Source organism: Gobio gobio (genome assembly GCF_949357685.1).
Source record: "Gobio gobio genome assembly, chromosome: 22".
Classification (NCBI taxonomy): Eukaryota; Metazoa; Chordata; class Actinopteri; order Cypriniformes; family Gobionidae; genus Gobio; species Gobio gobio.
Genome location: NC_137118.1, coordinates 11,840,195 through 11,866,791, shown reverse-complemented (window position 1 = coordinate 11,866,791; position 26,597 = coordinate 11,840,195). Strand labels below are relative to the sequence as shown.

The 26,597-nt window shown below is 38.2% G+C and overlaps 1 protein-coding gene across 3 annotated transcripts in view; it reads right to left on the bottom strand.

Moving 5' to 3' along the window:
- The window catches only part of cadm2a (cell adhesion molecule 2a), a 633,556-nt gene that overhangs the window by 43,980 nt on the left and 562,979 nt on the right, over positions 1-26,597 (bottom strand). For all 3 annotated transcript variants that reach the window (XM_079803774.1, XM_079803775.1, XM_079803776.1), the window contains 2 exons: positions 21,071-21,223; positions 14,025-14,162 (listed from right to left, as the gene is read on the bottom strand). In XM_079803774.1, coding sequence (XP_079659900.1) covers positions 14,025-14,162; positions 21,071-21,223 — 291 coding nt within the window. The remainder of the gene's footprint in view (positions 1-14,024; positions 14,163-21,070; positions 21,224-26,597) is intronic.

The window sequence follows — 26,597 nt, the reverse complement described above, 5'->3', positions numbered from 1 at the left end:
GATCAAATACATATAACAAGGCAGACTTCACCATCTGAATGACCTCTCTTTCTTCACACATTAGAGATTATCCAGCTCGTGCGCTGCTGTGAAGTTGGACTCTGATTCCCGGCCCCCGCAGCCAGGATGAAAGAGGGAGCTTAAACAGCGAGAAGCGCTGTGTGTTCAGACTCAGCGGCTGCCGTCGGTCTCTCTGCCTATCATAAGCAGCGCTAAGAACTTCTCTCTCTCTTGTTCAGCTGTGAGCTTTTATCTAGCCACCTGGGCGTTTGTTTTCACCAGCCAGGACTGAGCAGATGTTTTGTGTTAGTCTTAAAGACACTGACCAGTGTAAAACAGACAAAGAAAGCAGCCATTTTATTCACACACACTCACACACAATGCAACGATTAGATTCTTACTTTTTCTGAAGGTCATCTGAATGCTTGTTAGCTTGCATTTGCTAGGGTGTTCTGCTGGTTAGCAGGTGTTGTTAAAGTCACCGTTTTTTTACATTGCAGTATTATTATATATGAATTATCCATGCACAGCATTATTTAAAAAAATGTATGTCCTCTCATAATCTTGAATCAAAAAATGATCTTCTTTGATGACGTTTACTGATGCAAGGGCGAGGCAAGCTGTCACTCACATGACATCACAGCAATAGCAAACCACAATGATCCAATCAAATCCTGGTGGACAAAATCAAGTCCCGCCCTACATTTTTTCTTCTTGTTTAAGAAGCCTTTTCAGTTGGAAATACGTCACAATAGGGAAGAAAAGACAATTGTAAATTCAGTTTAATGCCGACTTTAACCCTCTCGAGTCGGCGGTCGCGCTTTTTTTCTTATCAGTGCCAAAGAAACTCAAATAACTCTGTCGTTTTTTATCATTGAGGCAAGTGTTATACATCATTATAATCTGTTAAGTTTCTATTTTTGTGTACAGTCACAATAAAAACAAATTGTTGTGCTTTTTGCAAAATAGAGAGAGGCTGCAGATCGCGCATCATGTGTGTTTTCTACACATGATGCGCGATCTGCAGCCTCTCTCTCAAAGACGTTCATTCAGATAGTCTTCAGAAAATTACCTCTAGCTTAATGAATTACACAAACATGAGACATATGTCTAAAGAAACACTGAAATGTCAGGTTTTAAACACTGTAAACCAAACCAAAAACCAAAATTCTGTGTTTATGTAATCTGTTTGAAAGCAGAAGGATGTTAGTCGTTCCTGAGCGGCTCATTACACACTAATGCGACCACGCCCACGGAGCCCACACACACATCAACTCAAACAAACACATCAAGTACTACATTGCAGACTACAGACGCGTTTAATAATCCTGGAATAATTCTCCATGAAAAGCTGTTCATTTCTGAAAGCAACGATCCCTCGCTGTGTGTAAGTAGGCTAAATTTACTCTGTAAGCATCTGTGAATATTAAAAACATGGTTTTAATCTCATTAATTGTTGTGTTTTAATAAATTGGTGTAATAAATCATAAATTATGGTTTAATAAATCATAAATTGTTGTGGCAGATAATATAGATTGTTTTAAGCAAAAACTCACTTCATTTTGATTTCCCCCCCAGAATGTTTACTTACCTAGTAAATTAATCTTGATTTAAGAATTTTAAATATTTGGACTGGAAATAAGAAAAAATTCCAAATAAGAAGAGCATTTTTTGCAGTGTAGTCAAATATTTTGATCATTTAAAATATAATAGGCCTTTGTTGACTATATTCCAAATAAAATAAACTACAAAAAAGTATATTTCCTTTGCTCTGTTGCTCTCTGTCACATAGGCCTACCTGAAGCTCATTCTTTATGCAGCTCATTATGCGATCTATTATGTCCTTTTGTTCTCTCAGGTGATACTCATCATTATTCATTAGATATCACGCCTCCTCGCATACAGGCTTTATGAAGAATAAATTTCTTACAAATTTTAAATCAGTGTATTGTTTTATGTGAATGAGTAGGCTCAATGATAAGGTAAACAAAATGTACTAATAGATATCTCCATACTTTCCCAGTTGATTGATTACATTAACACCGTATACTAACTACCCGCAACGTTGTGACACGTGATAAAAGGTATCTTTTCCATGGTAATTTGAGTTTTTGTCCTAACCAGTCGCGACGGCGAAACGTGATGAATCTATTTTTAGAAACGGTTTCTATTTGTCTGTGACGTCGCGGCTGGAACAACAACACAAAACATGGCAATGACAATCTCAGGTAATGTTTATGTCCTTTATTTAATGTTAAAAGTGTGCAATGTGACTTTGAATATCATTTGGTGCTCCCAGATTTGTAACGCAAGTTAATCGTACTAAAAGCAAAAATGGATAATTCACCTCAGATCTTGAAATTAAACAAATTGAAACAAGAATGTTTAAACTGTGAACAAACAAGTATATTCTATGACAAAGATTGTTTTAGCAACTCAGTATGCATTTTAGTAATGTTTAAATGGTATAATATTTGTGAATTTGATTATGAACTTAATCATTTCCTTGCGAGTGCCATCAAGATTAATCTCTGGTGCCGTACACTTGCCGCGAGAGCCAGCCCACACCCTGTTCTGATTGGATGTGGATTTTGATTGATTTGTTGCATCTCGCAGTCGCGTCGTGTCTGGTGTGGACAGACATGTTGCTTGCCGCTGGAATCTTATTGCGTCGCGTGTGGTTAGGACACGGCGTAAGAATGGTTTGCATTACAAGTTTTCTAAAATGTTATATTTAAATATGCCAATTACAGTTTTTATAAATCAAAATGCACTAATTCCCATACATTTTCAGAACAGAATGTTTGACCTGTCCTGTCTTGCCTTAAGAAATGGACGTCAGCACATTGTTATGCAGCTGTGTGTGTGGTTTATGTGTACATACAATAAAACCATAAGATAAATCAACATTTCATGTTGCCTAACTCTGCCATTTTGTATTCGAACAGTGAGATGGAATGAAAGAAAGAGTTTCTAGCGGAACCCCCGGAGGAAAAAAAGAGGACGACGATCACTCTCTCTTTCATCTGCTTTGGAGATTTTCCTGTCGGCTAATCTGTTACATGTTCTCATAGTTCTCCTCAGGGGAGTTATCCTCCCTGAAGGAGGTCTGGGGATGGATATGCACCCTTATCATCCTGGTGGAGGAAAAAAAGAAACATTCAATTCTATAGAAGCTTATTAATGTCAGCATATGGGTAGCCTACTCCGTAAAAAAAATAAAGGTCTTAATTAGTATTTTTTCCCCCTGTAATAATATCTAAACATCCTTAAAACAAGATTACTTTAGAAGCTAAATTGCATTAGATAAGACTTTTATCTCTAGTTAATTTTTCTTACCCCATGGGCATTTCTTTCCTCTCTTGTTTTAAGTATAAACCTCACTAAAACCTCATCTAACTTTGTTAGATTTATGTTTAAAACAAGAACGAACAATTTGCCCAAAGGGTAAGAAAACGAAGGCTAAGCAATTTTGCTTTTCAAGTACATTTATCCTGTTTTAATAACATTAGACATTGTACTGGAAAATAAGAGAGTAACATTGCTTGAGAAAAAGATTATTTTCCAGTCTCTGTGTAAACACAAAGTACACTCTGAGACTTTGAGAAGAGGGTGCTGTCAGAGGTTTGGGATGAGGGTTGATGGAAAATGTCGTTACTGTGCATGTTTTATTCATATGTTTTATTCATGTTTCTGCCAAGACACAGGAGGCATTTTAGAATTCCATTTTTAATGACTATTGATTGATTGCACTCAACATGATGTAAGGGGAAACTGTGGGGGTAAGAAAACCGTGCACATGCTACATGCAAAGACCTGTACACGTTCATATATATATTAATAAAAATAACTGTAACTGTTCTATTTTAATGCATTTCCAGATTTTTCTTCCTGACAGCTGAACTTTCAGCATCAGTCTTCAATGTCACATGACCCTTCAGAAATCATCATGCTGATTTGTTGCTCAAGAAACATGTTATTATCTATGTTGATAACAGTTGTGCTGCTTAATATATTTTTTGAAACTCTGATGCGTTATTTTTTTAGGCTTCAGTTCCAAATAACAGCATTTTTAATGTCACTTTTGATCAATTTAATGCATATTTGCTGAATAAAAGTTTTTTTTTTTTAAATCTACTGACCCCACACTTTTGAATAATAGTGTATATATATAACAAATAAATATTGTAGCACAAAATTAACAATAAATATTTCAAATGTATGATGTCATTAGAGCAAAAGAAGACCAAACCAAATACTGACAGGTTCAGACTACACGATGCTTCCCACTACTAGATAAATTGATGCTTCCTCATTTCCTCACTTCTCAGTCCTCCAGCCTGTGACCTGGAAACCGATCAAAGAAAGCCATCTTGAAGGACATCTCAATTCTCTAATTGCACCACAAGGAGGTGAGGAACGAGGAGTGAGGAAGCTGGTTTTGAGGAGTTACACAGGAGTATCGTATGCGGAAGTCTTTCTTGTTGAGAAACCATTTCAACCGTTTCATTTGAGGTAGAATGTCATGATGATTTGTAAATGACAATGGGCCTTGGGACACAATAGTCGATAATTTTAGTGTGTGATGAAAAGTGAGTGTCTGTGACACTTTATGATGTCCCAACAGAAAAGGTGTGTTAGACTTGAAGCATAAAGGTTTATGCTTGACAAGTTTTTTGAGGAAAACATTTCAGGATTTTTCTCCACATAATGGTCTTTGATGGCAACCAACGAGTTGAAGGTCCAAATCAATGCAGTTTCAAAGGGCTTCAGCACAATCCCAGCCGAGGAATGGGGTGTTATCTAGCAAAACCATCTGTCATTTTCAAGAAAAAAAAAAAAAAAAATGTATTTTTTTTTTCTTCGGTTCTTCTGCCTACGTTTCCGACATGATTGCGCAATCCGTGGTGTGTCGCAGAGCAGCGCAAGATGTGCAATTTAGGTTAAAAAGTATATACATTTGTTTTTTGTTTTTTAAGAAAATGACAGATGGTTTCTCCAGATAAGACCCTATTCCTCAGCTGGGATCATACAGAGCCTCTGAAGCCCTTCAAAGCCCTTTGAAACCGCATTGATCAGACCTTCAACATTTTGGTTGCCATTGAAGTCCATTATATGGAGAAAAATCCTTGAATGTTTTCCTCGAAAAACTTAATTTCTTTTCCACTGAAGAAAGAAAGAAAGACCATCTTGGATGGCATGGGGTGAGTAAATTATCAGGAAATTTTAATTTTGAAGTGAACTAATCCTTTCATACACCGATCTGTCTGTGCAATGCCGCTTCAAGTCGAACATACCTAAAGACTAGCACGTTTAATTTTTTCATTATACACATGTCATTAAAGTGCCCCTATTATGGTTTTTCGAATATACTATTTCATGCAGTGTGTAGCTGTTTGTGAATATAAACGCTCTACAAAGTCGTAAACTCGAAAGTGCATGGTAAATAAAGTTATTGTCTCCCAAAAGAAAGAATCTGAACCTCCTAAACGAGTCATTTTTACTTTGAATCCCACTGCTTGATGTTTCTACATCACTAGAAAATACATTTGCATAATGCCCGTCTATGTTATATGTTGTCTCCCCAACTTGTCCTACCTTCAAACACGTAATTTTACTGAAGGCTTCTCAAATCTCAGAGTTCAACACGGGATTCGCAAAATGCTTGCTCTTGAAAAATGGGTCAGTACTCAGTTTATTTGGACCAGCTTGCTCCTCAGAATCACAACATGTTTAATTATTGATGTATATACTTTCTAGTGGTTGTTCAAAATACGTAGTTTTGTGTTTTATATTGTGTACGTTTCCGACTAACCAGGTAACTCACGTTATTACAGTGTTACTGAAATTCTTCTGCTAAGCAGATGTGGGCCACTTTTAACTGCCACATTCCCTACCACATTCCAGCAGGCTTGGGTAACTCCACTGCTTAAGAAACCCACATTAAACTCATCCCTCATAGATAACTACAGACCTGTTTCTCTCCTACCATTCATAGCGAAAACTCTTGAACGAGTTGTTTTCAATCAGGTTTCCTCCTTCCTCTCACAGAATAATCAACTGGACGTCAACCAATCAGGTTTCACAAGGGGCAATTCCAAAGAGACCACATTACTGTCGGTCACTGAAGCCCTGCGGATAGCTAAAGCTAATTTCAAATCATCAGTCCTCGTCCTCCTTGATCTATCTGCTGCCTTTGACACTGTCAATCATAAGATTCTTCTGTCCACCCTCTCATCACTGGACATCACAGGGACTCCGCTCCATTGGTTGGAGTCTTATATCACAGGTAGGTTTTTCAAGGTTGCCTGGAGAGGAGAGGAATCCAAAGCACATCAACTGATCACTGGGGTGCCTCAGGGCTCAGTGCTTGGACCTCTCCTGTTCTCCATCTACACTACTTCATTGGGACCCATCATACAGGCACATGGCTTCTCATACCACTGCTATGCTGATGACACACAGCTCTACCTCTCATTCCAACCAGAGGATCCCACAGTAGCTGCATGACTCTCAAGCTGTCTGGTGGACATCTCTGCATGGATGAGATAACATCACCTGCAGCTCAACCTGGCAAAGACTGAGTTTCTCGTCTTCCCTGCCAGTCCCACTACACAACACGACTTCACCATCCAGTTAGGTACATCCTTGATTTCCCCATCAAAGTCAGTCAGAAATCTTGGAGTAACATTTGATGACCAGTTGTCCTTCAGAGAACACATTTCTAAGACAGTTCGGTCATGCAGGTTTGCGCTCCACAACATCAGGAAGATCAGATCATTCCTAAAAGAGCACGCAACACAGCTTCTTGTCCAGGCCCTGGTTATTTCAAGACTTGACTACTGCAATGCGCTTCTGGCTGGACTCCCATCTTGAGCGATTCAAACACTTCGAATGATCCAGAATGCAGCACCACGTCTTGTCTTCAACGAGCACAAAAGGACCCACGTCACACCACTCTTCATCTCTCTGCACTGGCTACCACTCGCTGCTTGCATCAAGTTTAAGGCGCTGAAAAAACCTCATAAAAACAAAACAAAAACAAAAAACCCTTTCTTTTCCTCTTTCTTCCCTTTTCCCCTCCCTACTCTAGCCTGTGCTACACTGAGCAATGTACATGGACTCAGTATTTCAGGCACTTGTTGCGCTTACTCGACTCTTCATGACTAATCGCTTCCTGTACTCCCAAGTTGTAAGTCGCTTTGGATAAAAGCGTCTGCTAAATGCATAAATGTAAATGTAACTGTGTCATTTATCTTGAGACGGCAGAATGTCTGTTGTCTCAAGATAAAGGATTGAGCAAGATTTGGTTTGCAAACTTTAATGTTACATCAGTAATTCACGTTCATGCTCGGCTAACGTATGCAACGTTATTGATACAGTTCCCGCATGTGCACTTCAATAAATTAGTAATATACACATGGGTTTGTTGATTGACACACTTGTTAATGCTGATGGTGAGGAATTACAGTTGCAACATCTCATAATGTACCTCAAACTGAGTAGCATCACTGAGAAACGTCCTGCTCAAGTCGTCCATGCGATGGAGGTTCGGGTTGAATAACTAGTTCTTCCAATGTTTCATAGTCGGATTCGTGCTCGGATTGATATGGTAAATTCGACACCATCGTTACTGTCTTTACAGTGTGTATAATGGCTGAGCTTTTAAAGTTTAGTTTGGTAATGGGCGTTTTGTTTCCCGACGTGTGCTATAAGCGTCTAGTTCATCCAACGAGTCGTTTGAGAATCATTTAAATTTGTGGTGATGTGCAATGTATATTACAAGAAAATTAAAGTGTTTTTGATGCATGTAAACCTGTTGTAGGAGACCTCCAAAACAAAATTAGAGGGGAATAGGGGAATAATAGGGGCAATTAAAGATGGCAATCATTGGTTGGGAAGAAATGTGTAGTCTAACATGTTTCTTGTCAATGACACAACATGGAGTAAAAATAACATAATCTGACAGTGACTATCGTAGCAGACAAAAATATTGTGTAGTCTGAACCCAGCATAAGACATTTACATTTTTCTGTCTGTGCAAATGCTGCATGGACTGCGGTGGAGGTGGCTGCTAAGATGAGGTCTATGTAATATTTGCAGGTTGTTTAACATGCAATAAACAGATGCACAATTTTACTCCAATGATGAGAATAAGGAGTCGAAGATAGAAAGAGAGAGAGAGAGGCATGTGAGAATGTGAGAGGTGGTGATATTGGATTCCATTACAGCTGTCAATTTCACACACACAAACGCAGAGCATCTTGGGCTCTGCATACTCGGGGGGGGGGGAGAAAGTGTGAGATGTCTTGCATCCTGGAGACCGGCACAAATTTAATACCAGACTGAGCGTTGCTACAGTCCCAGAGATCCCACAATAATGCAACTGCTATTCCCAGTCCATGGTTCCAAAATAAATGCGTTTATCACAGTTCAGCCTCACACGGCGGTGGAGAAGTGCTGAAAACAGCGATGACAACAGCTGCCACGGCTCACAAACACAGCGACAGGAAGGCCGCAAACACAAAGGCAGACAGAATAAGCACAACAGGCCGACCAACTGGAGTGAGCAGAGCCAAAAAAGCAATAGCTTTTCATTTACTTACACCTCTCTGCCACGAAACCAAGACAACCACATAAAACAAACTGAGCAGGAGTGACTCACATTACCAAATCACTCCCTGTTATTTCTTTTGTGTTCAGTATTTTATTATATGTAGGGATTCAATGTGTTAATTTAAAATCGGCCAATTACATGCTTTTGTATTATTATGTATTTACTCATGTTTTATACATTTTAATTAATTAATTTAACACTAATACATTATATATATATATATAAATATATATATATATATATTTTAATAATAAAAAGATTACAGTGTGGGAAAAAAATTCTAGTTTACAGAGTTTTAGTGTCAGTACTACATGAAACAACTATACAGTATATAATGTATAATATATAATATTGCAATGTGGCAATATTTGTGGTCCTGATAATGCCAAATGTCATTTGTTACCAGTAAAAAGTGTCCTACACTATTTTAAATATATCTAGCCAGTGACCGAGTGCGAGCATATTAGTCTAAAATAATTATGGATTTTCAGCTTCAGAATCATGAATATTTTTATTCTGGTGACACCATTGTCCCGTGCATTTGGTTATCAGCACCAAGTCCACACCCAATCATTTCACCAAATTGAGCATTTTAATCAAAATTAAAAATTTTGTTAACCTTTTACCATATGTCCTGGAGTATCGCGATAATATCATATCGTGAGCAGTGTTAATTTTGACAGCAAATTTTGATTTAATTTTAGTCATAGTCTTTTGACTAAAATGCCATTTAGTTTTAGTCATATTTTAGTCACCTGAATTGTTTTTAGTTTTAGTCTAGTTTTAGTCGACTAAATATAATAAGATTTTAGTCGACTAAATCTACTGTAGATTTAGTCTAATAAAATCTTATGATATTTAGTTAAATTGTAATACATTAAGCATTTAAGCATTACATAACCGACGGTCGACATTTTGACATCATTTTGTTTTTGACATTAAAAATACACGAAAGCTCAATTCACTTTTTTGTTTGTTTTTTAAAAACATCTATATCGTTTTTGTAACTTTCTATTTCTGTTTTAGTTAGTAGGCCATATCAGGTTAAGCTAAAGCTTCAAATTAGTTTGTTTATTTATTTTTTTAATTTCAGTTAACTTTAATTTAAAGTAATGAAGATTTTATATAGCCCTGCTACTTTATTGAATAAGTGTCAAATACTGGTCTTTCCTCCTGACTATGAATTAAATGGAAATTAATTCAATTAAATACAGTTTATTGTGTAACCAAAAACAAATATATAATGCGTGACTTTTAATTATAAACAAGCTCGAAATACATTGTCTCTTTTTTTGAAATTCGCCTTACTGTTGCAGTTGCAGGATGCTTCAAGTTCAGATGAGGGAGATAAAATATGCATTGTTACAACCGTCTAAAACATATTACTATATAAACATCGAAAAGTAAACATTGTCATTACTCATCAGCATTAGTTCATAAACAATTGCATGGCATAAATGTGCGCTATTCATTGATTGAACCGCTCTGGAGTGCTGTATTGGAGATGCGTGAGTCCGTGTTCTCCAGCGGTTAGATCAGCACGTTCAAATCCAGATACACAGGATATCAGTTCTGACTGGATCTCTTCCCTAATCGTCCCTCCCTAACATTTTCGTCTTGTTTTTATTTGTTGACGAAAATGACAGTTGATTTTCGTCATAGTTTTTGTCATCCAACACTAGTTTTTATTTAGTTATCGTCTCGTTTTCGTCAGTAAAAAAAGTTTGTTGACGAAAATTATTTGTCAACAAAATTAACACTGATCGTGAGTTCATTATCGTGATATGTATCGAATAGTGACAAGGGTCATATATATATATGAAGACTTGCAAAAGCCTCTAAGTCCATCTGACGTTTTTCTTTAAAATAAGCATTTTTGTCAGGCTTCTATGTATAGGTTTCTACCTAAGTACCGGTACTTCTGAATGGGCTGAGGCTGGGATTTAGTGGGTTTGAAGTGAAAGTATTTTATGAACCTATACTATATGCGGAGAGCATTCACTCAGTATCGTTATCTCATTTTTGACCAAAGTGGCTTTTAGAGGCTTTTGCATCTGAACTCTTCATATATATCTTGTGATTTTATATATGATGTGTGTTTCATCTCTCTGGGGTCCACTCTTTTTCTTGCATCCTTGAAATGTGTTATTGTCTTATTGGATCCATCCATCACGACACACATTCATGATGAAAATATCTAAGACTGACACTTTGCAATCAACTGAGAGCCTATAATCTTGACGCTTTATGAGACTGTGGACTGACGAGACTCAAAGACACCTTTGCAAACCCCTTCCTGAGTTCACAGTACAGGCTACATGCAGCATCTAAATATATTTACCATATGCTACTTTCTCGTTCAAACCACCTGCTCACAAATTTGTGTTATGCCATTCTTGCATTTTTGATGGATGAAATGTCTTTTTCACACATTCGCATGTGATAATTTGCACCTGCATTACAAAACACACCAACCAGGGGTCTCGGAGTCGGAGAGGGAGCAAAAATTTCAGTGTTAATGGTCATATTAATCTCTGACCTCACGGCAGGAGGAAAATGTAGCTGAATTAATCAAATACATTCACCGTTAATTAAAAGAAAACAACAGAATTTTGAATTAATGTGAAGAAATGAACTCTAACAGCAAAACAATATAGATTTTCACATCTATCAAGGTTAAATGAATCTCCTCTTTTATACAAATCTGTTGTTTTGATGCTTTAAATAATCAGTGTTAACTAAAGAATACATCCAACCCAGCCTAAACACCATGATTGTTCATGAATACGAAGATCGTATCAATAATCTGGGACTACAGCGAGCCTGAGTCACGCGTAAGGAGATCAGGTATCAGTTTCTTAAAGAAATCTCAAACAAAGCAGCTTACTTTTCTGCCGTTCTCATCTGAAACATCACTGATCCCTTAATGAAATGAAATAAGCTCTGAAAATCCTCCCCTGCCCACAAATTCTGTCTGTTTATCAAATGACCAGAGGGACTGACCGCAGATGTAATACCTGATAAGGAGGCTAATCAGGATCCCAGTTCGAAGTCAAAATTATAAAAACCCTTGACTAGGCACTGATAAGAGGCTAAACTTTCTCGCTCAGGCTTTAGGTAGTGCTCGTATTTCTTGCTTTTGATTAAAGGAGTAGTTCACCCCAAAAATGAAAATTTCCTCATGTTGTTCCAAATCCATATCACTTATTTAGACTGTTTTTAAGAAATAAAAGTCAATGACAACTGGGACTATCAAACTCCAAAATAACCAAAAAACAAAACAACAAACATAATGTATGTAAAAGTTCATAAAAGCATCATAAATGTTACAACGTGTGTACTATATTCCAATGCTTTCCTTGGTAAATTAATAAGAGTAGTAGTGAATCAGATCTTTTCAGTGAATTAGTTGATCTGGTTCACAAAAATGGTCTGAAGGATTTGTTCATTCTTTGACTCGATTTGTTTGCAGAAACTAACAGCTCACTAGAGGGGAAAATTTCAATCTGTCGCAAAGGTATCATTTAACTTCGTATGGATTTTACGTCCATTTTGAAGCTTGAAAAGCTCTGGTCTGCATTTATTGTAGTGTTATTGTACAGACAAGTTTATTAGAGTAAGAAAACAAAACAGAATTAGGAGCATTTTGGGTTTAAAAACATGAGAAAAAGTTAAGAATGCTGTTTTTAGAACCCATGTCAAGTGCAAGATGCTGCAAAAGACATAAGACACGAGTGCAATGGTTAAACACACCCATCTATTGCAATTTTAGGTAATACTTTAGAATAGGAAACATATTTTGCCTCAATAAACCAATAATTTACTCCTTATTAATAGTTAGTAAGGTTGTTGTAGCGTTTAAGTTTAGGTATTGGGTAGGATTAGAGGGATGTAGAATATGGTCATGCAGAATAAAGCATCAATATGTGCTAATAATAGCCAATATGCAATATTCATGCTAATAAGCAACTACTTAAAGGGTTAGTTCACCCAAAAATGAAAATTCAGTCAATAATTTCTCACCCTCATTTCGTTCTTAACCTGTAAGACCTTTGTTCATCTTCGTAACACAAATTGTAGATAATATAGATATTTATTATGATTTTTTTTGATGAAATCCGAGAGCTCTCTGACCCCAGCTATTTAATAAACACTTTCTTAAAAATGGACACTCATGGACACTTTGTTAAAATAGTCCATGTGACTCCAGTGGTTCAACCTTAATTTTATGAAGTGACGAGAATACTTTTTGTGCGCAAAAAACAAACAAAAATAACGACTTTATTCAACAATTTCTTCACGTCTGTGCCAGTCTACTATGCTGTTGATGTAGTCAATACAGTGTAGCGCTTTAGAGTTACGTCAGAGCTACGCAAGCACTCCGGCTTACCATTGGCCGATACTGTTCAGTGAGGCCAGCGTAAATTGCGTAGGAGACTGACACAATAATTTTTTGACTAAAGTTGTTATTTTTGTTTGTTTTTGAGCACAAAAAGTATTCTTGTCGCTTCATAAAATTAAGGTGGAACCACTGGAGTCACATGAACTTTTTTAACAAGCTTTTTTAGCTGTCTATCGAGGAGTCAGAGAGCTCCCGGATTTTATCAAAAATATCTTAATTTGTGTTCCGAAGATGAACGAAGGTCTTACAGGTTTGAGTAATTAATGACAGAATTTTCATTGGATGTTTTTCAGTTTTTTGGGTGTTGACAGAATTTGGGTGAACTAACCCTTTAATAGCGAGAATTGAATCCTAAAATAAAGTGTTGCATAGAAAAACAATGGAAAAGCAACGCAGTGGAATGCAAAAACGTGTCCTGTATAAACAGCCCTTAAGGGGCGTTATTATTAACGTACATTCAATGCATGATTAAAATGTATAGCCGTTTAATACAAAATACAGCAATTTACAGATAAACAAGTTAATCCCTGCAAAACAAAGTCATTCCAAAGACATAAAAACTGTTGAGCCATGCTTCATCCTCTGGGGTTCACTTCTTCCTCACTGTAAAGGCCTCTCCCCAAGGTTCCGTCCACCGGAGACACAATAATCAGTCAGCGTGGGAAACGTCGCCTCGATGCTAATTAGAACCGCTGTATTTTTAGAAGTGCAGCAAACGCACAAGTCACGACAAAGGCACTCAATGCCATCTGCATCGTACGCATGGCAGAGAGAGTTTCTACTTAGAGAATTCTTCACATGCATACTTTCATCCTGTCTCTTCCCGTCCAACTGACATGGGACATTGTTTATGGTGATGGATGTGTGGAGAAGATGCATATTTAACTGAACTTAAGCTTTCTTCCATACTGAGCTTGAGATATGCTCTCAAATGTAGTACATCTTCATTGTGATTTGTCTTAATATGTTCATATGAGTTTTATCGTATTAACCAATATTCCTTACCTTTGATCTCCTTCTCATTTCTGAACCATCGGACATCAGCCGCAGGTTTGCTGCCAGAGGTCACACAGGTCAGAGTGACGTGATCGCCCTCCTTTGCAGGCTTGGTGAATCCATTAATCTCTGGTTTCTTAGGCACACCTAAATATGGAGAGAAAAAAGTGACAGAGAGAAAGAAAAAAAGCACTTAAACCGAGTTCAATATATTAACTGTAGGTAAGTGTGAATTTAATGGAAAAATGATTGGAGATCTTTTATTTATCATCTTCTATGAACTACTCCAGTCCTTTTATTTTGCCTGGGGTTTTTTTGTCGTTCACTAAGGTTAATTTAAATGTAGACCCTTTTTGTCAGTGGTTATTTGATAATATTATTGCAGAATTTAACTCTTTCCCCGCCGTTGACGAAATTTTGTGGTTTTCCGTGTTTGATCTCTGGATCAAAACATTGCGATAAAAGCATTGCTTATACACGTTTTTAGTCTTTTTAAAAAAGTTAATGAAATTAAAAGTTTAATGAAACTTTCCCACATTCAAGTGCTGATAAAGACAGAATGCATGAAACTAGAATAAAATTATAATTTTTTCTTTAAAAGGAGAGGCTCTGTTCTTTATTTTAATATAGGCCTATTGAATGTTCAGATATTCATACAACAAAATATTTGGGGGCCATGACATTTTGTGTTACAATGATCAAAAAGCTTGAGGTGGCTGGCAACTAAAAAAAGAAAAAGAAAAAAAGTGTAGTGTATTTTCAAGAAAATAGGGCTTATAACTAGTCTGAAATTTTAAATTTTAAATAGAATTAAGTAGTTATATTGATTCATTAATCAAATTAAAATGCATTTAGTCACATATACTGTTACAAAAGTGTGGGGTCGGTAAGTTTTGAGTGTGAAATATTGTGGCAAAAAAAGAACTGTTTACTATTTTTCATATATTTTAAAATAATAATTTATTCTGTGATGGCTAAATCAGCCATAATTCCTTTCTTCAGCGTCACATGATCCTTCAGAAATCATTCTAATATGATGATTTGGTGATCAAGAAACATTTCTTCATACTATCAATGTTTGATAGTTTTTGTGGAATGTTTTTGTGGAAACTATGATACATACTTTTAAGGATCATTGATCAATAGAAAGTCCAGAAAAAGCTTTTTTTTGTAGCAAAGTAAAGGCTTACACAATTTAATGCACATTTGGTGAATAAAAGTATTCATTTATATTCAAAGATCCTACTGACCACAACATTTTGAATGGCAGTGAATACTTAAACATTAGATTACTATGTTGAAAAATCACTGTCTGTCATTGGCCTACAATCCACAGCAATTCATTTTGCAATTGAGCCGTCAATCTGTTACATGATAGACGTAAGGCCCATTCACACAGTTTATGTGGTGTTGTATTCAATCTCCAGTATTATTTAATTGTTGGCTTAAAGTGACATGAAAGCTAGCCTAGTAATCTAGACGCACCCTAGCAGCAGCAAATATAATTTGCAGCCAGGGCGTCTAGCATCTCTCCGTTGGCTTGCGAGCTGGAAAAACCAAACTCTGGTCAGGCCAATCACATCATGTATAGAGTCGGTGGGCGGGCTTAACACTGATGGCAGAGTTGCGGCGGTTCCGCGTGCTACTTGTAAACAAAAAGCTGGCGAACAGCGGTCTTTCGAATTGACTTTGGCCGCAACTCTGGAAGACGAAGCTTTTCTTTGAGAAAAGAACAAAGAACGGCACTGAAGTCATTCTTAAAAAAGGAAGATGTGTTCAGTTTTGCCGACCGGATACGGTGAAAGTTTATTCTATCAACTAGCTCCGCTTCACCTTCTTCGTTGCTCTGGTTGGTTGTAGCGCTATCCTATTGCATGCAGAATGAATTTGAAAGACAACCATTTATCCCACCCCTCGGATTGAGCCCTGCCAATGGTGTGTTCCCAGACCCAATATCTTGATGTGGGCCTGGCTTGTCAGGCTACATGAAAGCCCTGCTTATACAAAAGATTTACACAACATGCTTCAAAGCATGGTCATGGTCAATGGTCAAAACGTATCCTAGCACCATCACCTAAAAGAGAAGACAGTGAATCTCAAACGTTTGCTTCCACGTATAAAAGCAATCAGCAATTCAATCTTACAAAATTTCAAGCACACAGGAAATTCTGTGGCCCACAAATACATTACTGTGTCAGGAGCTTCCTCTCTGAGGTAGCGGGCTGAGACAAAGAAAAATCAATAGGGAACATTAGTCAGGAAAATTAGATATTGGGTTGGCCTTGATTGAAGATGAGATCAGACGTTTGGCATTCAGTTCACAGGCCTTATTGCTCCCCTGAGTAAGAGGCCTTAATCACATTCCTAAGAAATAAATCAAAGCAAAAACAACCACAATGTACTATGCATTAAAAAGCAACAGAGTAAATACATCAGTCATTCCAAAGCAGCGTGGCCTGTAACCTCTGCTTTGCGCCGTGCTGTTTTTTAATAGAAACCTGAAGATGCCAAGCTGTCGCTTCAGACTGATTCATTTCTTGATATTTAAACCACAAATGTTTTATACAAAACCACTTACGGTCAAATTCACTTGTGCCACTTTGCTGTGTCATATTTCATTGTTTGGGCAGATTTTCAATTGATCGTGGAAGCTGTAATTCATCAAACGATGGATTAATCGACGTTTAGTCTAGTCCCAGTAAAGTACGCTGGGCTGCTGCATTTTCTGTAATAGAGTGCTGCAGGGATGATGTATTTTTGTAGGACAAGACAAGTTTCTCAAGCATTTTAGCACTTCCGGTTCCATTGTCCCAAAGTCAATAGGTTTTTTGAATGGGTTTTTGGCTAAATGATTGAAATAAGGTCTGTGGTTAACACAAGATATTTTGACATTTTATTCTACGACACAAAATACATCAGTAATGCCCAGTTGTGATTTTTTAAAGCTTCTTCTGTACTATACTTATGTACTGCCTAAATGGGACTACATGGTTCCCTGGGAAATTAAAACCCCATCATATCGAACAGGTAAACTCATTTACTCACTAGTCCGCTTTCACAGCCTCATTGCAAACTATTCTAACTCAAACTTGCAGGGAAAATGACCACATTGTAGTTCATTTATAGCCAACATTGAACTTTCTACTTCTGCCGATAGAATTTAGGCTCCAAAATTTGTGTTCATTTGTGAAGATTATCACGTTGAACAAAGCATGTAAGAATCATAAGCTTTTGTTAGTCACAGACCTTCTTTTCTGCAATAACCCAAAAGCCAATGGAAAATTCCTAGTGGAGCGTCCTATCAGCGAAGGATGTTGATTCAGGAACATGTTGTAGCCTATTTGTGAAGATTACATCCCATAATATCCATTTTAAATGTGACAGACATAATATCCATAACAACAATGTTATCAAATATAACAACCATGTAACAAAATGTTGAAATAATAAATAAGCATAGTTTATTATATTGTTGCATATTTTTCCTAGATATTAATTACAATATGGAAATTAATTGTATCCATTCATGTATTCACAATGAGCAAAACATTAATGTAATGCAGGCTTGTTGACAGAGCGTACAACTGTAATGATTTTAATGTTGTATGCCAACTAATTAAAATGAGACGGGCTAATTGGGCTCCTAATTAATGCAGAAATATGGCATTAAGCACTGTTTGTGGACTGTCACAGCTGACATTAACTCTGGTATGTTTGGGACTTGATTCAAAGTCTGGTTGACTTTTGATTGACAAAAGTAGTAAAAGTTGATAGAGGAAACTAATTAAACTTCTTTCTGTGTCATTTCTCAACACTGTTCTGTGATCATCTCTGTCTTTGTTGAAGGCGACCGGGTGAATCCATTTAATTAAATCCTGATCCAGGCCAAAGTTAGATTTGAAACGCCCCCACTGAGGTAAAATTCTAATTATCTATCTACTTTCTGGAAACTACAAATTTTGTCATTTTCTTTCGACTTCAGCTCCTTCAAGAAAATCTCATTGTAACCCAGTTTAGACTGGATGCACACGTTTAGTAACCAGAGGTGGACAGTAACTAAGTACATTTACTTGAGTACTGTACTTAAGTACTCTTTTTGAGTATCTGTACTTTCCTTGAGTAGTATTTTTTCTGGAAACTTTTACTTTAACTTCACTACATTTGAAAGACAAATATCGTACTTTTTACACCTCTACATTTCTATCAAGGCCCTCGAAGTAGAAAGTCGCAGCCGCTTTGAAAGACAGTGGATGATTTGTTTTCTTCTTTAAAACGTGATTTGTTTTTTTGTTTTTTGTGCAGACAGCCTATCAGTAATCACTCTTGTATGAAGTTCAATGATTTCCAAGTATTTTTTGAACACTAATCAATTGATGGCAAAATAGAAGGCGGCAGTTCCCAGACGCACAACCATAGTCATACTGAAAAGATAAAATGCAGAAGAGCAGACGTGGATAAGTCTGAAAAAGTGCACAGAAAGCTGCCTCACAGACGCCAGACCACAAGTGCTGGATTTTAGTCTATTGAATCTACTAAAATTGTATTATAGTTAATTAAAACTAGACTAAAACTAAAACAATTCAGATGCCTAAAATGTTATAGTCAAAAGACTGACTAAAACTAAATCACAATTTGCTGTCAAAATTAACACTGGTATTAAGTATGGTCGGTCAAATGATTTTTATAGATTTACCCGCCAAGTTGCGATAGCCTTGTGGATACAGCGCTAATGCATAGGTAACGTTCGACAATGATGTTAGTTGCAAACGTAGTTGGGCTAATAATGTTAACTAAAGTCCTTTAAAAAATGTGTTTTACATAATCCTGTCAAATAAACACAATGTAGAAACCTTTCTTTTCTAGTATGATTTTGACTTTGATAAGAGTTTTGTAACTTTTAAACAAGTATTTAAATGAGTTCAAGGTTTGCTAGCATGACTGGCTTAAACCACCATGATGGAACAGTGTGCATTCATACAACAATGCAAAAATAATAAAATAATGCGTTTACTTTTACTTTTGATACTTAAGTACTTTCTAAAGCAAGTACTTCTGTACTTTTACTTAAGTAAAAATCTATCTTTACAACTTTCACTTGTAATGGAGTAATATTTGACCAGTAGTACTTTTACTTTTACTCAAGTAATGGAGGTGTGTACTTTGTCCACCTCTGTTAGTAACGATACAGTAATGCTTCTGTCCCCCAATAAAAAGACATCCATGCACGCACATACTGTTTGGGGTTGGTAAGATTTTTGAAAGAAGTCTCTAATGCTCACCGAGGCTGTGAAGAAAGGCTGCTTTATTTGATAAAAAATTCTGTAAAAAGGCAATATTGTAAAATTGTATTACAGTTTAAAATAACTGTTTTCTGTTTTAATATATTTTAAATATTTGGCAAAGCTGAATTTTCAGCATCCACTCTTCAGTGTAAGAAAAATATCCATATTTGAAACTTTATAAACTATAATAACGCACTTTCACGAGAGAGTTCCGGCGGAAGGGTGACATCTAACCTGACATATGATGTATACGTAAGCTTATAGGTCAGAATTGACGCCACTCTTTTGTGAACGTGCGTATGGCTGTTGCCAGAAGCCAGTGATTATAGTTTATTAAATTTTAAATATGGATGTTTTTCTTACACTTGCAAAAACCCACTGTTTCACTTCAGAAGGCATTTATTAACCCCACTGGAGTCGTATGGATTACTTTTATGATGGATGCACCCAGACACTATTCAATGCCATTACAAAGTTGAGAAGAGCTAGGATATTATTTAATACAACTTTTTGGTCCCGAGTCTGGTGGTCCCAGTTCTGGTGGTCCCGAAATGGAGGAGGAAAAGAAAGGCCTCCTCTGTGACAAGTCCAGTGGTCCCAAGTCCGGTGTTTCCGAGTCTGGTGGTCCCAGGTCCGGTGGTCCCAAGTCAGGTGGTCCCGAGTCCTGGTGGTCCCAGGTCGGGTGGTCCCAGTTCCGGTGGTCCCAAAACAGAGTGGAGGAGGAAAAGAAAGGCCTCCTCTGTGACAAGTCCAGTGGTCCCAAGTCCGGTGGTCCCGAGTCTGGTGGTCCCAGGTCCGGTGGTCCCAAGTCAGGTGGTCCCAGTTCCGGTGGTCCCGAAACGGAGGAGGAAAAGAAAGGCCTCCTCTGTGACAAGTCCGGTGGTCCCAAGTCCGGTGGTTCTGAGGCTGGTGGTCCCAGGTCCGTTGGTCCCGAGTCAGGTGGTCCGGTGGTCCCAGGTCGGGTGGTCCAAGTTCCGGTGGTCCCGAAACGGAGGAGGAAAAGAAAGGCCTCCTCTGTGACAAGTCCGGTGGTCCCAAGTCCGGTGGCCCTAAGCCCAGAGACCATCCCGGAGGTTGCTGCCATCCCAGATGCGCCGCCCAGGCATCTAGCCCTGCCCGTGCCGCCCTGGCGCTCTGCTGTGGCCAGCCACTGACCAGCGTCCAGAGATTGCTCCAGCCGCTGACCAGCATCCAGAGATGGCTCCAGCCACTGACCATCCAAAAACAAACTCCAGCACATTCAGTTGTCGGACACTTTTTGGCAGCAAACATAGGGATTGGGTTTGGTGCAAACAGGGATAGAAAGTACCCCTTGCCCACGGTTAACTATACAGCTGGATCTTTAATGTTGTTGGCCTATTTTTTTGCTGGAGGTCCTGGACATCTTGTATCATTCTGTACATCTCTTGTCAGGTGTTCTCCAAACTCAGCAGGCATTATAGGCATTATAGACTCAGAGCTGTTTTCTTAGGAAAAGGACATTGCAATAATTGGGTGCCAATAATTGTGTCCAACGTGAACTAGAGAAAAATATTTATTTCATAATGAGATTTCCCCCCCACTTTCAATAGTTTTACTTCAATGAAATTTAGAATTTTGTGATTTTTTTAATGAAAGATCAAAAGGATAAACAATGCAGATTTATTTTCACAGCCACCTTTGCTCATATTTACCAAGGGTGCCAATATTAATGGAAGGCATTGCTAATAACGCAACACTCCGGCTGCATTAGGATGTAATCCCACACACATGGTATGCTAAATGATGTCTTACCCAGGACACTGAGGAAAGCCTTGGCTGTTTTGACAGGCATGGTGAAGAGGGAGCAGGTGTACAGCCCCTCGTCTCCCAGCGTGACCTCGCTGATGCTGATCGTCAGCTCCTGCGAATTGGCTCGGACCAGCTCAATCCGGTTATCTCTCAGCGCTGCGGGAACAAACAATCAAGAGAGCACCATTAATTATGACACCTTCATTAGCATTTGAGCGGCAGATTCTCTGTGACATTACCTCTATTCCTTAATGCATGAATGCTGACCCATATGGAAGACATGGGGAAATGTAAATTCCCAACAAAAAAAGCAATTTTAGCAAAAAATGAATATATATAAAAAAATGTAATTCTATGATTATGTTCATATATTGTGCTCAATATGAAGATCAATTCCATTGCTACAAGCAAAAAATATTTTGTGATGGCTTTCAGTCAGTGGGCAAATGAAATATGGATCAGTCAAGATTCAAATTCAATAGTTCAATAGTGCTCAGAATGAGCGTTGATCGATTTGAAACATACATGCTTGAGCTCTCTAATCCTCATTTACAAACTCTGTATTTATAACATTTGCAGGTTCTTTACCCAGTCGAGTATGAATAAAAGTAAAGTTCAAACTTATTATGAGTGTGACCTCTGTGCAAAAGAGGCCTAAGGATACGGTTTCAGTCATTACACCTTTTAGAGTCCACCATCACACAGACCTGATGAAAAGGTGAAAGTGCTAATGCAAAAGTCAAAGGCTAACGTCAGAGACGGGCCATAATTCCCCGAAGCATCTTAACCATGCTTTGTTTAATGATAATGACTACAGCAGGAAGAAGTCTGGTAGATCATAAGATATTTGCCATGTGCCGGCACAGTTTAATCAACAGAGACAAGGTCACTAGTTCTAACCTTCTGCTTTCCATAAAACTCACTCAGACATTTTGAGCCTCATTGACGCTCTATAACAACCTGCCAGAATATTCGTGGATGAGTTTTATGGATCTTTTTCCCCAGGAGAATAGAAAGAACACATTCTTATGGTCAATCATCAGTGTGACCTTTCAAAGCTCTCTTAATAAAAAAGTTGGTCAATGCCTTGTAGCCGTTAGCCTTGCCACCTGGAAACTTTAAATTGAATAAAGCAGTGTTAGGGAAGATACTTTAAAACTGCGTTTAAAGTAGTTTAACTACAGTCAAGGTTCTCTTTTTAAACAATACATGCTACAAATAAAAGTGATGTACTGTACATTATCTAAGATTTAAGGGGCAATATTTTTATCTTATATTTTAAGGGGCGACCTTTATTTTTGCTAATCAAACAGAATAGCTACTGTAAAACCACTGACAAAAATAAATACAAATATTTTTTTACCAAATACACTATATTGCCAAAAGTATTGGGACACCCCTCCAAATCATTGAATGCAGGTGTTCCAATCACTTCCATATCCACAGGTGTACAAAATGGGTTTCCATGGCCGAGCAGCTGCATCCAAGCCTTACATCATCAAGTGCAAAGCAAAGCGTTGGATGCAGTGGTGTAAAGCACGCCGCCACTGGACTCTAGAGCTCTGTTCTCTGAAGTGACGAATCACGCTTCTCTGTCTGGCAATCCAATGGACAAGTCTGGGTTTGGTGGTTGCCAGGAGAACGGCACTTGCCTGACTGCATTGTGTCAAGTGTGAAGTTTGGTGGAGGGGGGGGGGTTATGGTGTGGGGTTGTTTTTCAGGGGTTGGGCTGAGTCCCTTAGTTCCAGTGAAAGGAACTCTTAATGCTTCAGCATACCAAGACATTTTAGACAATTTCATGCTCCCAACTTAGTGGGAACAGTTTGGGGATGGCCCCTTCCTGTTCTAACATGACTGCACACCAGTGCACAAAGCAAGGTCCATAAAGACATGGATGAGTGAGTTTGGTGTGGAGGAACTTGACTGGCCTGCACAGAGTTCTGACCTCAACCCAATAGAACACCTTTGGGATGAATTAGAGCAGAGACTGTGAGCCAGGCCTTCTCGTCCAACATCAGAGCCTGACCTCACAAATGCCCTTCTAGAAGAATGGTCAAAAGTTCTCATAAACACACTCCTAAACCTTGTGGAAAGCCTTCCCAGAAGAGTTGAAGCTGTTATAGCTGCATGTAAAGTCAGTCGTCCCAAAACTTTTGGCAATATAGTGTATTTTTCAATCATTTTTAAATAGTCTATAAATTAAGAGGTACAACCAAAAATGATAAAAAAATATATAATTTTAAATGTATATTATAAAATAAATAAAATATATATTTATTTATTATATTTATTAAATTTATTATACTTTGTTAGTGAATCATTTAATTTACAAGAACTGATTCATTAATTTGCCAATGACTTCCTATGAGATGAATTACATTCTACGAGAGTGTAATTCTTTATCATTCAGCGAGTTTATGTGGTTTAAAATCTGTGAGTACAGGAAAAGCAATTTTAAAACAGTAGTGTCACTACTTTTAGATACAGAAATTGACAGAAAAACAGTCATGATTGTCTATAGAAGGTTAAAGCTCTCAGCCAGATCGAGCCATAAACACCAATTACGACGTTAAAGGAACTTTAAAGCAAGGGTAAAGTGGAAGCATGCAGGCACACTCCGGGTTTCCAAACATGCATCCCACGAATCCACCTCCACACATCAGCGAGGCCTCTCGTAGCTATAATGAAACAGCCTAACGGATGTTGTGTGTTGACCGAGTGTTTTCAGACGCGTCTCCCCAGAGGTCTGAGTGCAGCACCCTCTGGACAGCAGCATCTCTGAGGTAATTGAACATAATGAGGTTCATTACAGGAAGAGAGGCAAGCTTATGCAGGAATGAAACAAGAACTTGTACATACTCTTTTTAATGCCTTCCTGTCGTTCAAATGGAGGGCATTGTAAATAATGTGACCAAACATGGCAGTGCTGTGTGGTGGATAATGCAACAAAAAAGGGCCAAAAGTACAAGTTCATTTTGATTCAGGCTTGAATAGTGCTGGGTAAACAAAATATTGATTTTCAGATTAATCATGATATTTATTTGTACTCACTATCAGTTATTAAACTCCTAATATTGACCTTATGGGCCAGATTTACTAAAACACTTGCCTGAATGATAAAAAACGACAGAGTTATTTGAGTCTCTTTGGCACTGATAAGAAAAAAAGGGAGTCAATCGCGCCGGCGCGACCGCAGACTCGAGGGGGTTAAATGAATCAGACAATGTGGTTTACTAAGGTTTGCCCATGTCAATTAACTGATGTTTGCGCCATTATTTACACATAAAAAGCACGTCTTAAACCAAACGCTAACTGGTTGATTGCGTTGATTATTATGGAAATGATCCGGCTGCATCTGTGTTCTTTAATTTGCGAGTTGTCAGTAGAACTTTCCACTCCCATCTGCGCTTTTTTGGAATTGCACTCTCACGCTAATTTGCCCTGTTTAGTAAATCTGGCCTTTTAACTGTACAGCTATTTTCAGTGCAGTCGGATTCCCGAACAAATTACTCTAATAACCTTTTTTTTGTGTTATTAAAAACAAACAACATGACCAGTGTATCCTTTTCACAAACAAATGAGGCTTACGATTCTTTTTTTAGTAAATCAAATACAATGTGACCAGTGTAGCTTGATTCACAGATGACTCTTATGAACTGGTTCTTTTTAGAGAATCAAAAACATGTGACCAGTGTAGTCCATTTCTACAGTACATCCCAAATCCAAGTCTTTTATGCTCAACAAGGTAAAAACAGAAATAAAATATTACCATAAACATTACTGTTTTCTATTTTAACATATTCTGAAATGTATTTTATTCCTATTTCTAATTCCATTTAATGAACAAATGACTCTTATGAACCGGTTCTTTTAATCAGTAGTTTAAAAACATCCGTTTGAATCTGAAACACGTGTATCATTTATAACATTATCAGAAATTAATGAGAATTAAATCCAGCATGACTTTTATTCACTGATGTAGCTGTTGGATAGTTTTTTATTTGAGAAAAATTAGTTGTTACAATCTCATATTTCACTATACTTGTTTAGTTTTATTATTGTACAGCCACATTTTATTATTCAAATTTTTTTTTTGATGAGGCACAGCTCAAAAAACGCCCCTGGAACAAACCCAAAATGCACACACTTTCAAAGACGCACACCCCAACACTCTTCAGAATTCAAACCGTAGCGCCTCTGATATTTGGCTCTACATGAGTTGAGGCGTAGATGCTCTCTCTACTGAATCTAATGCATCACAAGTATTCAGTGGAACAGAGGCTTTGCTGGGCATACACATACATATGGAACAGACTCTGAATTGTACACATGGTCAGATGACCATTGTTCACTCCACAAATATCTGGAAGCTTATGCTGCTTATTCTTGGGCCCTAAGCCCGATCCCAAAGCCTGAATCCGACTGCCGAACAGAGCTAAGAACTTCAGGAAAATGCCAGTAACTTCTGTCAATTCTGGAAATGCCAAACAAACATTCTGTTTCCATTGTAGTGTGTTTTGGACTAAAGCTCTAAAACAGGAAATTTCATTCTTCAATATACAATGGACCCCCAAATATAATCATCCTTGTATGTGGGGCCCCATCCTAAATTTGAAATGGCAGCTATATATTTATTTTCATGCATAAAAACCCAATATAAACCATAACATTATGACCACCTTCCTAATATTGTGTTGGTCCCCCTTTTGCTGCCAAAACAGCCCTGACCCGTTGAGGCATGGACCCCTGAAGGTGTGCTAAGTCAAAACCTCAAACTTGTTTGTTGTGCCCCTTAAAACCATTCCTGAAGCATTTTTCCTTTGTGGCAGTACGCATTCTCCTGCTGAAAGAGGACACATCCACCAGGGAATACCATTACCATGAAAGGGTGTACATGGTCTGCAACAATGCTTAGGTGGTACGTGTCAAAGTAACATTCACATGGCTGGCAGGATCCAAGGTTTCCCAGCAGAACATTGCCCAAAGCATCACACTGCCTCTGCCGGCTTGCCTTCTTCCCATAGTGCATCCTGGTGCCATGTGTTCCCCAGGTATGCGACACACACGCACCCGGCCATCCACATGGTGTAAAAGAAAACGTGATTCATCAGACCAGGCCACCTTCTTCCATTGCTCCGTGGTCCAGTTCTGATGCTCACATGCCCACTGTTGGTGCTTTCAGTGGTGGACACGGGTCAGCATGGACACCCTCACTGGTCTGTGGCTATGCAGCCCCATACGCAACAAACTGTGACGCACTGTCTATTCTGACACCTTTCTATCAGAACCAGCATTAACTTCTTGAGCAATTTGAGCTACAGTAGATCGTCTGTTTGATCGGACCACATGGGCCAGACTTCGCTCCACACGTGCATCAATGAGCCTTGGCCGCCCATTACCCTGTCACCGGTTCACTACTGTTCCTTCCTTGGACCACTTTTGATAGATACTAACCACTGCAGACCGGGAACACCCCACACGAGCTGCAGTTTTGGAGATGCTCTGACCCAGTTGTCTAGCCATCGCAATT